This window comes from Pecten maximus, chromosome 5, assembly GCF_902652985.1.
Source record: "Pecten maximus chromosome 5, xPecMax1.1, whole genome shotgun sequence".
Lineage (NCBI taxonomy): Eukaryota > Metazoa > Mollusca > Bivalvia > Pectinida > Pectinidae > Pecten > Pecten maximus.
This window is the reverse complement of record NC_047019.1, coordinates 43,665,610-43,679,126: the sequence shown is the minus strand read 5'-3', so window position 1 is coordinate 43,679,126 and position 13,517 is coordinate 43,665,610. Positions and strand designations below refer to the sequence as shown.

Genomic DNA, 13,517 nt, shown 5'->3' with positions numbered 1-13,517 from the left:
TGATAAATTGGTTTAATTGAAACTGGAGACAGGCTAATCCCGAAATAACTCACGCTATATGTTTAGAAAAGAAAACATAAAATCCTTTTTTTAAACATTTGCAGCCATAACAAATTTATGTGAAAGTTCTGGGTGTTGACATTGACTCTGATTTGAATTCCGATTTGTAAAACATATGTCAAACATCTGCAAAACATCTTCAAAACAACTACTTATTTCTAAAATTCATGACAATTATGACAAAAATACAGACATTGCATGCACCTTTGTATTACCACATGCGGTTTGCTATGTTTAAAGACGAAACTGGAATTAACAACTAACAATACGTAACTCGTGGCATGGGTATCACGTGCTGGAACTATTTAGTATAAAATAACGTCCTATTCTACTCTGTCTAAAAATCCGTATCAAATGCAAGGAAGGACATTCTTGAAGGGTATTTAAATTGGATATTATTGTGTAATATAGTGCTAATTATAACGTGTGAATTTTTATTCTGTAAGTTGATGGCAGAGAAGTGTGTAAATGTATCAAGAATGGTTTTGTAGTCTGTATGATAGAGGAAGTAAGATTGGGAGTCATTGTCCTTTTGTTATGTTAATATACTATTGTCTTATATATGAGTTGTAAAACTTTCGGAATAAAATGGAACCAAATGGAATATGGTACACATAATTCTGATGTTTATATGAGAAATAAAAAATATCAGAAATATTGGAACGTTAGATTAGTTTGGGACAGTGTAATGACAGGTACCGAAGGATGCTCCGAGGATAACAATGCCAGATTGTGTCCAAGGTGACGTCACTATGATCGATACATTAATTACATGTCATTCGTTAATCCAAGTGAAATGAAGCATGCGTACTTGGGATTAATCGGATGTGACGTGTGACAGCGACCCCACTAACGGCCGTGAGGACAGTCGGGACGTTCGGGTGTACGTAACGAAATCTGAAGGAGAGTAAAGACCAGTTCAAAATATAACATTGAATAGCACTGATTGAACTAACAGAACTGAGCTATGCAAAACCTTGCTAATCCTTAATGTAGTTGGACATACAAGCGCGTGAATTGGAATCTTAGACTTTTACCAACGACAATGAAATACAACAATAATGTTCTCCTTCGCCTTGGCTTGATTCTACAGTTCCTGTGTATATGGACCAGTGAGTATTGTCTAGTAAACTGTCAATTATCAGACTTCTAAAGGTGATAAACAATTACTTTATACATAAATTCAAAGACAATTTGTAAAACACAGTACCTTGGTACGAATTTCAAACCCACGGTCTATTATACATACAGTATGGACTGTGTGTTGGGGACTTGTGCCAAGTTCCTGTGACACAAAACACTCCAGTTTAATATTTCCAATTTTAAAGTTTACTAAAGTGTATTATTTTTATGATTTCTCTTAAATCCGGATATATTGTGAGGGAGAATGGAGATCAACATCGACAAGTTTGTAATATCTAATACAACTCGAAAATCACTTTATTTTCATTGACAGATCTTGTCATAGTTTTGTATTTTTGCGTTGGGTAGGAGGGTGGGGAGTTTGTGTCTTAATTTCATAGCGTAAAAAAATCCATAGGAAAACATAAACAATTACTTTTAAGGAAAGTTAAATAGGACATGTTCATTAAAACCAATAATTCTCGTCCATGGTAGTAAAGATAAGGTTGAGGAACGCCTATGAAACCTTACTTGTGTCATTTTCTCATTCCAATAAACTATAAAAGCTTACATAACTGTTCATGGTTAGAATAAATTTTCACTCAGAAAATCAAATTAGAAAAAAGGTGGGATTTTCGTTATTGAAAAGATGAATGGTTTGACTTTTTGTTTTTATTCTTAAAGCCCTGATTGATGGTGCATTTTTACAGCTCATTGATCACATGTGGTGATCAGTTGAGCGTCCTCTACTGTACAGAGGTCAGAAACCCAGTGTCTTCATTGCCGAGGTGACATATCGAATGCTGAAGGCGCAGTAAGGAAAACATGTATAGTGGTGCGTCCTGGGGCCTATCTACGTGTTTGGTGTATGTTACCTGTCAATAATACACTGATGTCTCATTGTTACGTGATTATAACACCAATTACAATGAGTCAATGGCATCATCGTCACAGGTGTTAATACACAGAACCAACAAACGTTACTAGGATCTGTAGTGTGATGATCATATTCAACAGTTCCTACAAGAAAAACAAAAACATTTATTCTGATATGATATGTAAACATGGCTTGTTGATATTTTTTTCTTCTTTACATTTCAGAAGAGTAACCATCGCTAGAGAATATTAAGACGCTTTCTTATTGATACATGTGTAATAGTGCTGAGTTCGAATGTTGTCTGAATTCTATCACAAATTAAAAATGATCTTCAAAAAATGAACGTTCCCTTGAAATATATACAGGGCGTCGTTTTACTTTTTATTCTCATTTACCGATACCACCAATTTAAACTTCTAAGTGATATTACTTCGTCGTTTTAAAAAGTGATATAACTTAAACAAAACTTGTAAGTAAATCTCAATTATGAATGTATTCACACAACATGCTTTTACTAGGTGATATCACTTAATTAAATGATTAAATGGTTTCCTCAAATTACTAAGTGATATCATTTTTAAAATGACTTAAGTGATAACATTAAACGACCAAGTGTTATCATTAAATGACTAAGTGTTATCATTAAACGACTAATTGTTATCATTAAACGACTAAGTGTTATCATTAAACGACTAAGTGTTATCATTAAACGACTAAGTATTATCATTAAACGACTAAGTGTTATCATTAAACGACTAAGTGTTATCATTAAACGACTAAGTGTTATCATTAAATGACTAAGTGTTATCATTAAACGACTAATTGTTATCATTAAACGACTAAGTGTTATCATTAAACGACTAAGTGTTATCATTAAATGACTAAGTGTTATCATTAAACGACTAAATGATATCATTAAACGACTAATTGTTATCATTAAACGACTAAGTGTTATCATTAAACGACTAAGTGTTATCATTAAATGACTAAATGATATCATTAAACGACTAAGTGTTATCATTAAACGACTAAGTGTTATCATTAAACGACTAAGTGTTATCATTAAACGACTAAGTGTTATCATTAAACGACTAAATGATATCATTAAACGACTAAGTGTTATCATTAAATGACTAAGTGTTACATTGTATCATTAAATGACTAAGTGCTATCATTAAATAACTAAATGATATCATTAAATGGGAATACAAACTAACACAGCGCCCAGTAGGAATGTGGCATTTCAAAAATAATGAACTTGTTTGTTAGCTTAAACGAGAAGGCCCAGTTTTTCACTTTCTGGTGTTTCTTTTATTTCGTTTTGCAGTCCCCATTTACACAATATTCTTTATAGGATAAAGATACACCAGAAATATCAATAATAACGCAACTTTTAGTGTAGCAAGTGCATACATTCTGGAGTCTCAAACAATCAAGTCCGGGTTACCTGTATATACATAATATACATTGTATATGTTAGTGTGTATAATTAGACAATACCACAGTAGGCTAGCTATATGTTGGTAGATGAATATTGGTAGATGAATGTTGGTGGCTGTATGTTAGTAGATGAATAGATGAATGTTGGTAGATGAATGTTGGTAGATGAATGTTGGTAGACGAATGTTGGTAGATGAATGTTGGTGGCTGTATGTTGGTAGATGGATGTTGGTAGATGGATGTTGGTAGACGAATGTTGGTAGATGAATGTTGGTGGCTGTATGTTGGTAGATGGATGTTGGTAGATGAATGTTGGTAGACGAATGTTGGTAGATGAATGTTGGTGGCTGTATGTTAGTAGATGAATAGATGAATGTTGGTAGATGAATGTTAGTAGCTGTATGTTGGTAGATGAATGTTAGTAGCTGTATGTTGGTAGCTGTATGTTGGTAGATGAATGTTGGTAGATGAATGTTGGTACATGTAGCTATGTGTTGGTAATTAAATGCTTTCATGTATCCTTATTTATACACGTGTTTCTTCTCGCGAAAATCTGGCATCGTGTGCTATTGACACTTTAAATACTTTATTTAGTACATATCTGATTCATAAATAGTCTGACACTCTACTGATTAGAGATCTGACAATTTATTTCCGTATCGTGTCATTTGAAATACTTATCTTATCAATATTAAACATAAATATTAGTTATTGATATTATCGACCTTGTAGGTGTGGTATCACAATAACTAGGAAATTGACAGACCACAATAGACTCATTTATTACGACAAACGTACTAAACACCTGTTTCGATGTAAATGTACCAATTAGACACAGGTATGTGTTCTGTAGGATTTTAACCAACCAGTTTTTTATGCAGTAGACATCTTGTATATATGGTTTTAACCGAGTAGATATCTTGTATGTATGGTTTTATGCAGTAGACATCTTGTATATAACTTAGATGCAGTGGACCTTCAACGGAGTAGACATGTGTATGTATAGCTTGATTTCGATGCAATATAAATTTTATACGAACAATTTGAAAGTGATGATGTGTACATTTGTATGTGATTTATCTACCCACGCAAATTCTGTACATCCTTGTACCATCCTGTACCCGGCATCCAACCCTATATTGATATTAAGTCATATCATTCTAGATGCTTGGTGAATAGTACAGAGTGTAAATTACAAATACAATAAATGATATGGATTTAAATGGATCTTATCTTCATTTAATTTCCTTCGAATCCGTTAAGCTGCATCAACAATTCATAAGTAAAGTAGTAATAAACATCTAAAAATAGAACGTAAACCAGCCATGCGCACGCACAATAACACGCTCCCGCATGATAATCAGATTGGCATTAGTTAAAGGGGGATATTCAAGTTTAATCCTTCTTATATTTTTGTGTAACAGACGTTGAAGTCGTAGATAATGTTGTGATTTTTGCCCAATCCCTTTCTATGCCTTCATGGTGGTAACTAGTACATTGGTCTGCTTTGATTGCCAGTCTACCACTCTTCAAAACAAACCATTTTGTGCATGCGTGTATGACATATTTTTGGCGTCTCATTTACGTATAGAGAGTGGAGCACCGCATTAGAGATTCCCCATAATAGTGGGTAGTTTCCCGGTTTAAATTTCAATTATGAATAACTACGATATAAGTTCTCACACAATGTCATCATTAGGGTATATATTCTCTCATTCATTTTTGTAATTTTGTCACGATGTACAGAGAGGGTAACATCAATGTCGTCATGTTGACGTCACGATATCACCTATTAATGCGAAGCACAAACGGCGGCGGTGTTTTTTGTATTATAAAAATGTCATGTAAAAAATAAAGGATCTTCTTAAATCGAGTATGAAATGGAAATAAAATGATTTCCATTACTAATAGATAGCTAATCCCTCATTTTTACCCTCTATTGTCTCCATTTTAACGCTATAACATAGTAAGGAAGTGTGTGTCACTTCATTATCTTTTCATGGCGCCAATGGTTATAAGCAGGTTTATCAAATTCGACATGTTTGTTTGTAAGTTGAACGTTGTGCATTATAACTAAGATGACCTGTTATACCTTTGATTACACACACAGGATCAGCTTCCAGGGATAACGTTCACATTATGGTCCGAGGTATTCAAATTATTATTTTCATTTTCATTCTTAACTTCCAGAAGCAGAAACACGGTATGCGTGTTTGCAAGGAGGACCATCTGGTTTTTTCTCTAGTCAGTCAGATGATGATTCACATTCAGATGAAGACCTGATGTCCTCCTCGGCAACAATGACAGGAACATTGGGATGCGATGACATAGCTGGCACGCGCATCCTCGTGTCAAAAGTTATCCACGGCCAGGGAGGTCCTTTTGCGTCATGTGGCAGTCCTAACGAGTTCTGCGATGACGTCATTTACAGCAACAGCCGTCTGGCCGCAATGTGTGATAGGAAGATTCGGTGTTTTCCGAGCACCACGTCTAAGATGATCCCTCAATGTGGTACTAGCAGCAACTTTATCCATGTGGAGTACGAGTGTGTAAATCGTGAGTATAACGTCATCACGAGTGTGTAAATCGTGAGTATAACGTCATCACGTGTGTGTAAATCGTGAGTATAACGTCATCACGAGTGTGTAAATCGTGAGTAAAACGTCATCATGTGTGTGTAAATCCTGAGTATAACGTCATCATGTGTGTGTAAATCGTGAATAAAACGTCATAATTTGTGTGTAAATCGTGAGTAAAACGTTATCACGTGTAAATCGAGAGTAAAACGTCATCACGTGTGTGTAAATCGTGAGTACAACGTCATCATGTGTGTGTAAATCGTGAGTATAACGTCATCACGTGTGTGTAAATCGTGAGTATAACGTCATCATGTGTGTGTAGATCGTGAGTATAACGTCATCATGTGTGTTTAAATCGTGAGTATAACGTCATCACGTGTGTGTAAATCGTGAGTAAAACGTTATCACGTGTAAATCGAGAGTAAAACGTCATCACGTGTGTGTAAATCGTGAGTACAACGTCATCACGTGTGTGTAAATCGTGAGTATAACGTCATCATGTGTGTTTAAATCGTGAGTATAACGTCATCATGTGTGTTTAAATCGTGAGTATAACGTCATCATGTGTGTTTAAATCGTGAGTATAACGTCATCACGTGTGTGTAAATCGTGAGTATAACGTCATCGCGTGTGTGTAAATCGTGAGTATAACGTCATTACGTGTGTGTAAATCGTGAGTATAACGTCATTACGTGTGTGTAAATCGTGAGTATAACGTCATTACGTGTACACCTTTATCTCATTGTCTCCAATATATAAACATAGAAAACATATCTTCTCGATTACTATCACCGAGGAATGTAATACATGTAATATAATACAATATATTGTTAGTATTTGATTAATGACTATTAACTAGCATGTTACACACGTACGCCAAAGATACCACGAGTATATAACCAAGTGACATAACCATTCTGTCGTCGACGCCATTTTGTTCTCTGCTGTTGGTTCTTTATTTCAAAGCTGTAGTTTCTGCAAATGCACTTATAACAAAAGTATGCACATGTTGGTAATATTAGCCACACGTTGTGACACCAGGTAAAGATGTTTTATAATGATATCGATATATTCGCTCTTTCAGCCTGGTCAGTGTTTGACATCTGTCACGACTCTACCACGAACGTCAAGTTGTCCACCTTGTATATCATGTCCCCGAAAACCGCGAGCGGAGCCTCCACATGTGAATGTATCATAAAAGGCCGAGTGAATGGACAAATAACATTGGACTATGTCCAATCCAACACGGACAGTGCACACTGTGCCACCAACTACCTTCTAGTTGAGAGCAAGTCATTGGGTAACCAATCAGCCGTTAACAAGCAGAACAACATCTGCGGACGAAAGACGGTCACAAAGGACACTTACGACGGCTCAGTTCGGCTTACTTACGGGACCAAGTCACCATTCTTCAACAACGGCTTCATGTCCAAAATCATAGGTTTGTTTTCGTTTCTTATATTTAAAATTCTAAATGTCTGCCCATAGACGATCACAATTGTACGCTTCTTGTCAAGGTGACACGTAAAACTATCGAGGATTTAACATCTGGTCAAAGGTCAAAGTTCAAATTCCTACCAAGAATCTGTTGAATTCTTGTCCATTATAATACATTGGTCGAGCTGTGTGGTTCAAACTTGTAAGTTGGTATTTAATCATAAAGTTCCTATTTCGCTATTGAAATGTGTAGAACAATTGGGAATGCTCTAGCAAAGCTCAACAACGTACTGAACCAATAATCGATATCTGGTTGTTAAATGTCCATCTGAAGCATGACAGAATTTTGCAATATATTCGTTTTCAAATTGCTATGTTACAGTGCCGGACGGTTCCTCCCATGACGTGTCTGTCCAGTGTGGCGCTGTGTTTTCTGAACAGGACCAACAAACAAATACTCAGGGAGGCGGAAACGATCCTTTGTATAGACAATTCGGTGGATATTTTAACGGTCCGTACGGCCACACCGCCTATAACAGATTTTTGACAACAGTTTCGCCATTTCAAGACCCATATTATGGCAGTGGAAATGCTACACAAGGTTCGGGAAGAAATGCTGCACGCACCGGAACCTGGCCCGAACGAGCGCCCAGTGGACATCGCCCGCCTTACTGGGACAGGGGTTACTATAATGGACAACGGTATGGACCGAGACACTACCCGCCGTACGGACCGGAGCCTGTGGGGAGGGCTAACGCAACAAGGCCCGGTGGTAATAATCAGACGTCACCTCAGGCCCACGTCCCTCACTACAGCCGACCCAGATACTTACCTCCATCCCGCTTTTGGAGATTCATGCGCCCACGCCGAAATAGAAACTTGGATCTTTTTGCAGATAGTCCTATGTTTCAGCGATGGGGTTATCAACAACCTCCCCCGATGGGTCGTTGGCCACAAAACAAAGGTCCGCCAACAAGAGGTCCTAGGCCCCCAGTAAATGGTACCAAATCAGCCAAGCTCCCTACCGATGTGGAATTCATTGGAAATTCTGCTGCGCGAAATGGCATCACAGCTACTAATACTCCACCTCCTGCACCCCAAGCCCACGTGAGCAAAGACGTCAGTGACGACAAGTTTCCTACAGAAGCAGGTCAGTGCAATTGGTATTTTTAGAGCTCTATATTTCTTCAGCAAGACGAGGGATTTTTGTCTCTGTTAATGTGCCATTGAAGTATTCTGATGTACGTAACAAGGGCGAATTAAGAAGACTCCTTAGGTGGGACTGTGTAAAACAGTTTGACAATTTTCTAATGATTAACGCACCTGCTAGTAGACACACAAATACTTTAAAGCTGGTTTGACATGTTTTCTGTCCCATTTCTACTCCGTAAAAAGAGGCTTCATTGACTAGTAGTACAGATCTATTATTTGTACGCATTTAAATCACTTAAAACGGAGATTTGAAATTCGATAATGTATTTAATAGTGATATCATACCAATGGTTTAGCTGTATGACCATATTTTTTTTGTTTACTGCGCTAATACCTTTCTGAAGTGGGTTTTCCCCTTCTGTATATATACTAGACCCCAATTGCATCAATGTTTCTTTACCTGCAGTTTCTGTAGGAAACAGTTGTTGGTGTTAAGGTAAAACCCTAGTAAAGGAAACTTTTCGTAAATATCCTCTAAGTTGAGGAACACTGATGAAAATATGGCCTGGGTATTTGGTCTGGGAAATTGGATGTGGACAGGGAACGTCAGTGCATGGTGCTATAAAACTTCTAGTTGAACACAAATTGTCACAGCTATTTAACGAGATAGCATTTCGTTGCATTCTCATGTGTTTCTTCTGCGACATTGATGCTTGTAAATGATGTTTCTTATTTTGTCAAAGATTCAAATAGCGGCATCAGGGTATCTCTAACACGACATCACTGTTTGGAAGGTTGATGTTAATAGAGTCAAAGGGCAAGTGTAAGTGATCTTAGATCCAGGTGTAAGTGATGTTGGATCCAGGTGTAAGTGATGTTAGATCCAGGTGTAAGTGATGTTGGATCCAGGTGTTAGTGATGTTGGATCCAGGTGTAAGTGATGTTGGATCCAGGTGTAAGTGATCTTAGATCCAGGTGTAAGTGATGTTAGATCCAGGTGTAAGTGATGTTGGATCCAGGTGTTAGTGATGTTGGATCCAGGTGTAAGTGATCTTAGATCCAGGTGTAAGTGATCTTAGATCCAGGTGTAAGTGATCTTAGATCCAGGTGTAAGTGATGTTGGATCCAGGTGTAAGTGATCTTAGATCCAGGTGTTAGTGATGTTAGATCCAGGTGTAAGTGATGTTGGATCCAGGTGTTAGTTATGTTGGATCCAGGTGTAAGTGATGTTAGATCCAGGTGTAAGTGATGTTGGATCCAGGTGTAAGTGATGTTGGATCCAGGTGTAAGTGATCTTAGATCCAGGTGTTAGTGATGTTGGATCCAGGTGTAAGTGATCTTAGATCCAGGTGTAAGTGATGTTGGATCCAGGTGTAAGTGATGTTGGATCCAGGTGTTAGTGATGTTGGATCCAGGTGTAAGTGATGTTGGATCCAGGTGTTAGTGATGTTGGATCCAGGTGTAAGTGATGTTGGATCCAGGTGTAAGTGATGTTGGATCCAGGTGTTAGTGAATTTGGATCCAGGTGTAAGTGATGTTGGATCCAGGTGTTAGTGATGTTGGATCCAGGTGTAAGTGATCTTAGATCCAGGTTAAGTGATGTTGGATCCAGGTGTAAATGATGTTGGATCCACGTGTAAGTGATCTTAGATCCAGGTGTAAGTGATGTTGGATCCAGGTGTAAGTGATGTTGGATCCAGGTGTAAATGATGTTGGATCCACGTGTAAGTGATCTTAGATCCAGGTGTAAGTGATGTTGGATCCATGTGTAAGCGATCTTAGATCCAGGTGTAAGTGATCTTAGATCCAGGTGTAAGTGATGTTGGATCCAGGTGTAAGCGATCTTAGATCCAGGTGTAAGTGATCTTAGATCAGGGTGTAAGTGATCTTAGATCCAGGTGTAAGTGATGTTGGATCCAGGTGTAAGTGATCTTAGATCCAGGTGTAAGTGATGTTTAATCCAGGTGTAAGTGATGTTGGATCCAGGTGTAAGTGAAGTTGGATACAGGTGTAAGTGAAGTTGGATCTAGGTGTAAGTGATGTTGGATCCAGGTGTAAGTGATCTTAGATCCAGGTGTAAGTGATCTTAGATCCAGGTGTAAGTGATCTTAGATCCAGGTGTAAGTGATGTTGGATCCAGGTGTAAGTGATCTTAGATCCAGGTGTAAGTGATGTTTAATCCAGGTGTATGTCGTGTTTAATCCAGGTGTAAGTGATGTTTAATCCAGCGATTTACTATTGATAGCTTTTCAGTGGTACATATATAAATTGCCAAAGTTAATTTAATAATTACAGTTGACATGGTCTAGTTATTTTTAAGTTTCGACTGACTATCCACTTGATTTCATTATCGTTGGTACAACTGTTACATCTTGATACCGGTGTAGCATACTCAATCCGACGTCATGTAATACAATGATGACGTCACTTTCTAGTAGTTTCATTCCTTTAAAACATTTTGTCGACATTTCGACACACTGGAATAGGAATATGTAAGGTTTCTACAAACAGACTAGCTGGGCAAGTCGATCCCATTCATATATGTAGATCTTACAGGTAGTGTTGTGTTGTTACAGTAATAGGGTGTTTGGCGCCCTCGTTTCCATTATTTCATTGATAGTTTGATTAGTTTAAATGCACACGAAGGTTTCCTATAATGACTAAAGGGATTTGATATACAATATCACATTGTGCGAGTTATCGCCCCTATAACGTCTTTATTTTCTTCACAGGACGACTGGCGGCGTACATTGTTGGAGGTACGGGTGCGGTCCTATCAGCGGTCGGAGGTGTCGTTATGGTAATGCTCTGTAGTAGAAGGTACGTAATCGTGACACAGAGTGTCTAAGCTACACTCACAAACTCCCAAACCTCAGCTACACTCACAAACTCCAAATCCTCAGTTACACTCACAAACTCCAAATTCTCAGTTACACTCACAAACTACAAATCCTCAGCTACACTCACAAACTCCAAATCCTCAACTACACTCACAAACTCCACATCCTCAGCTACACACTCACAAGCTCCCAATGCCTAGCTGCACTAAAACGCCCGCTCCCCACATATAGTCACAAACTCCAAATTCCCAGCTACTCTCACAAACTCCAAATTCCCAGCTACACTCACAAACTCCAAATCCTAAGCTACACTTACAATCTCCCTATTCTCAGCTACACTCAAAAACACAGAAATCCTTAACTACACCAAAAACTCTTAGCGACACTCAGAGCACTGAATCCATAGCGACACTCAGAACTCTGAATCCTTAGCGACACTCAGAACTCTGAATCCATAGCGACACTCAGAGCACTGAATCCATAGCGACACTCAGAGCACTGAATCCATAGCGACACTCAGAACACTGAATCCTTAGCGACACTCAGAACTCTGAATCCATAGCGACACTCAGAACACTGAATCCTTAGCGACACTCAGAGCACTGAATCCATAGCGACACTCAGAACACTGAATCCTTAGCGACACTCAGAGCACTGAATCCATAGCGACACTCAGAACTCTGAATCCATAGCTGCACTAAGAACTCTGAATCCTTAGCTACACTTACAATCTCCCTATTCTCAGCTACACTCAAAAACACAGAAATCCTCAACTACACCCAAATCTCTTAGCGACACTCAGAACACTGAATCCATAGCGACACTCAGAACTCTGAATCCTTAGCGACACTCAGAACTCTGAATCCTTAGCGACACTCGATCAGAACTCTGAATCCTTAGCGACACTCAGAACACTGAATCCATAGCGACACTCAGAGCTCTCAATCCATAGTCTGCATTCACTATCATTACGTACTACCATTACATTCATTCACTCACTCACTCACAATCCAACAAACCCTGACACTCATGTCATACGCAACTCACCAACTTAATTCATCAGTTTGCGGGAGACTTCAGAATATTTTATACACAGGCCACCAGGGAAATATAATATTTTTGAATGAAACTGACGTCAAACATCAATATTTAGATATAATGAACATCTAGTTTTATCGCGTTACATTGCAGGAGGCGACAGAATGACTCCGAGGGAGGCGAAGACGCCTCGCAGGGGAATGCTGGTGCTATATATACTCTTCCCACCCACAACCTTGGGCGTGTGCACGTCAACGCCACGTATGTAAGCTCTGAGGGTGAAGGGTCTGAGGCGGGTTGGAGCGAACTAGATCTTGATGACCCTTCAGACCCCTACAGTACCGCATACACGCCATCTCGTGGAGCACGAGAAGACAGCAATGTCACCGGAAGCGGAAGCCGCCCTGTTGCGGCCGATTTATCAGATGGAACTGTTCTAGGAATATCAAACCTAGCCTGCCCGACTGCCGGAGAGGCGAGTAGTGACGAACAGAGAATCTACGACAATAACATCTGAGTATTCCGAGAATTTGTAAACATATTTTCAATCCAATTGTTGTAAACAAGTGCTAATTTTAAATTAAGTTTTAATTTGCTTCATGTATATGTAATTGTCTAACTTGTGCATGGAAAACGTACGAGCTACATAGAGGACCCGGTATTTCTGTCCACATAGTGGTGTCACTTTGAAATAAACACATCTGTCTATGAACCACATTGAACTTGTTATTTTTTGATGATCTTCCGCCATGAAGATATTCAAACTTGCGTATACAATCAAAACTCACACCAAGCGTTAAAGTAAAGTCCGAGATAAATTACTCTTCAGGTATCCTTTAACTTTAAAGCTCAGGTCGTCAGGTGATTAACATGCGCTGTAGGTGTACAAACAGTGATCAGGACTCCTCAGTCACATAAGGACGGAATCTGTGAGCATCAAATAGCAAACTTAAGACAGTTACAATGACAAAA

General features: G+C 38.5%; 1 protein-coding gene across 1 annotated transcript; it reads left to right on the top strand.

The window, feature by feature from the left end:
* The first annotated feature begins 907 nt into the window (after positions 1-907).
* On the top strand, positions 908-13,257 carry LOC117328119. Its single transcript, XM_033885497.1, has 6 exons — positions 908-1,172; positions 5,690-6,055; positions 7,163-7,519; positions 7,898-8,665; positions 11,400-11,487; positions 12,699-13,257. The coding sequence occupies exons 1-6, from the start codon at positions 1,106-1,108 to the stop codon at positions 13,060-13,062; spliced, it is 2,010 nt and encodes a 669-aa protein (XP_033741388.1). The 5' UTR covers positions 908-1,105; the 3' UTR covers positions 13,063-13,257.
* The last annotated feature ends 260 nt before the right edge of the window (positions 13,258-13,517 follow it).

Coding starts and splice junctions, on each gene's coding strand:
- LOC117328119 (XM_033885497.1), top strand. CDS start 1,106: ATGAAATACAACAATAATGTTCTCCTTCGCCTTGGCTTGATTCTACAG. Junction 1,173..5,689: donor GTTCCTGTGTATATGGACCA/GTGAGTATTGTC, acceptor CTTAACTTCCAG/AAGCAGAAACACGGTATGCG. Junction 8,666..11,399: donor CAAGTTTCCTACAGAAGCAG/GTCAGTGCAATT, acceptor TTTTCTTCACAG/GACGACTGGCGGCGTACATT.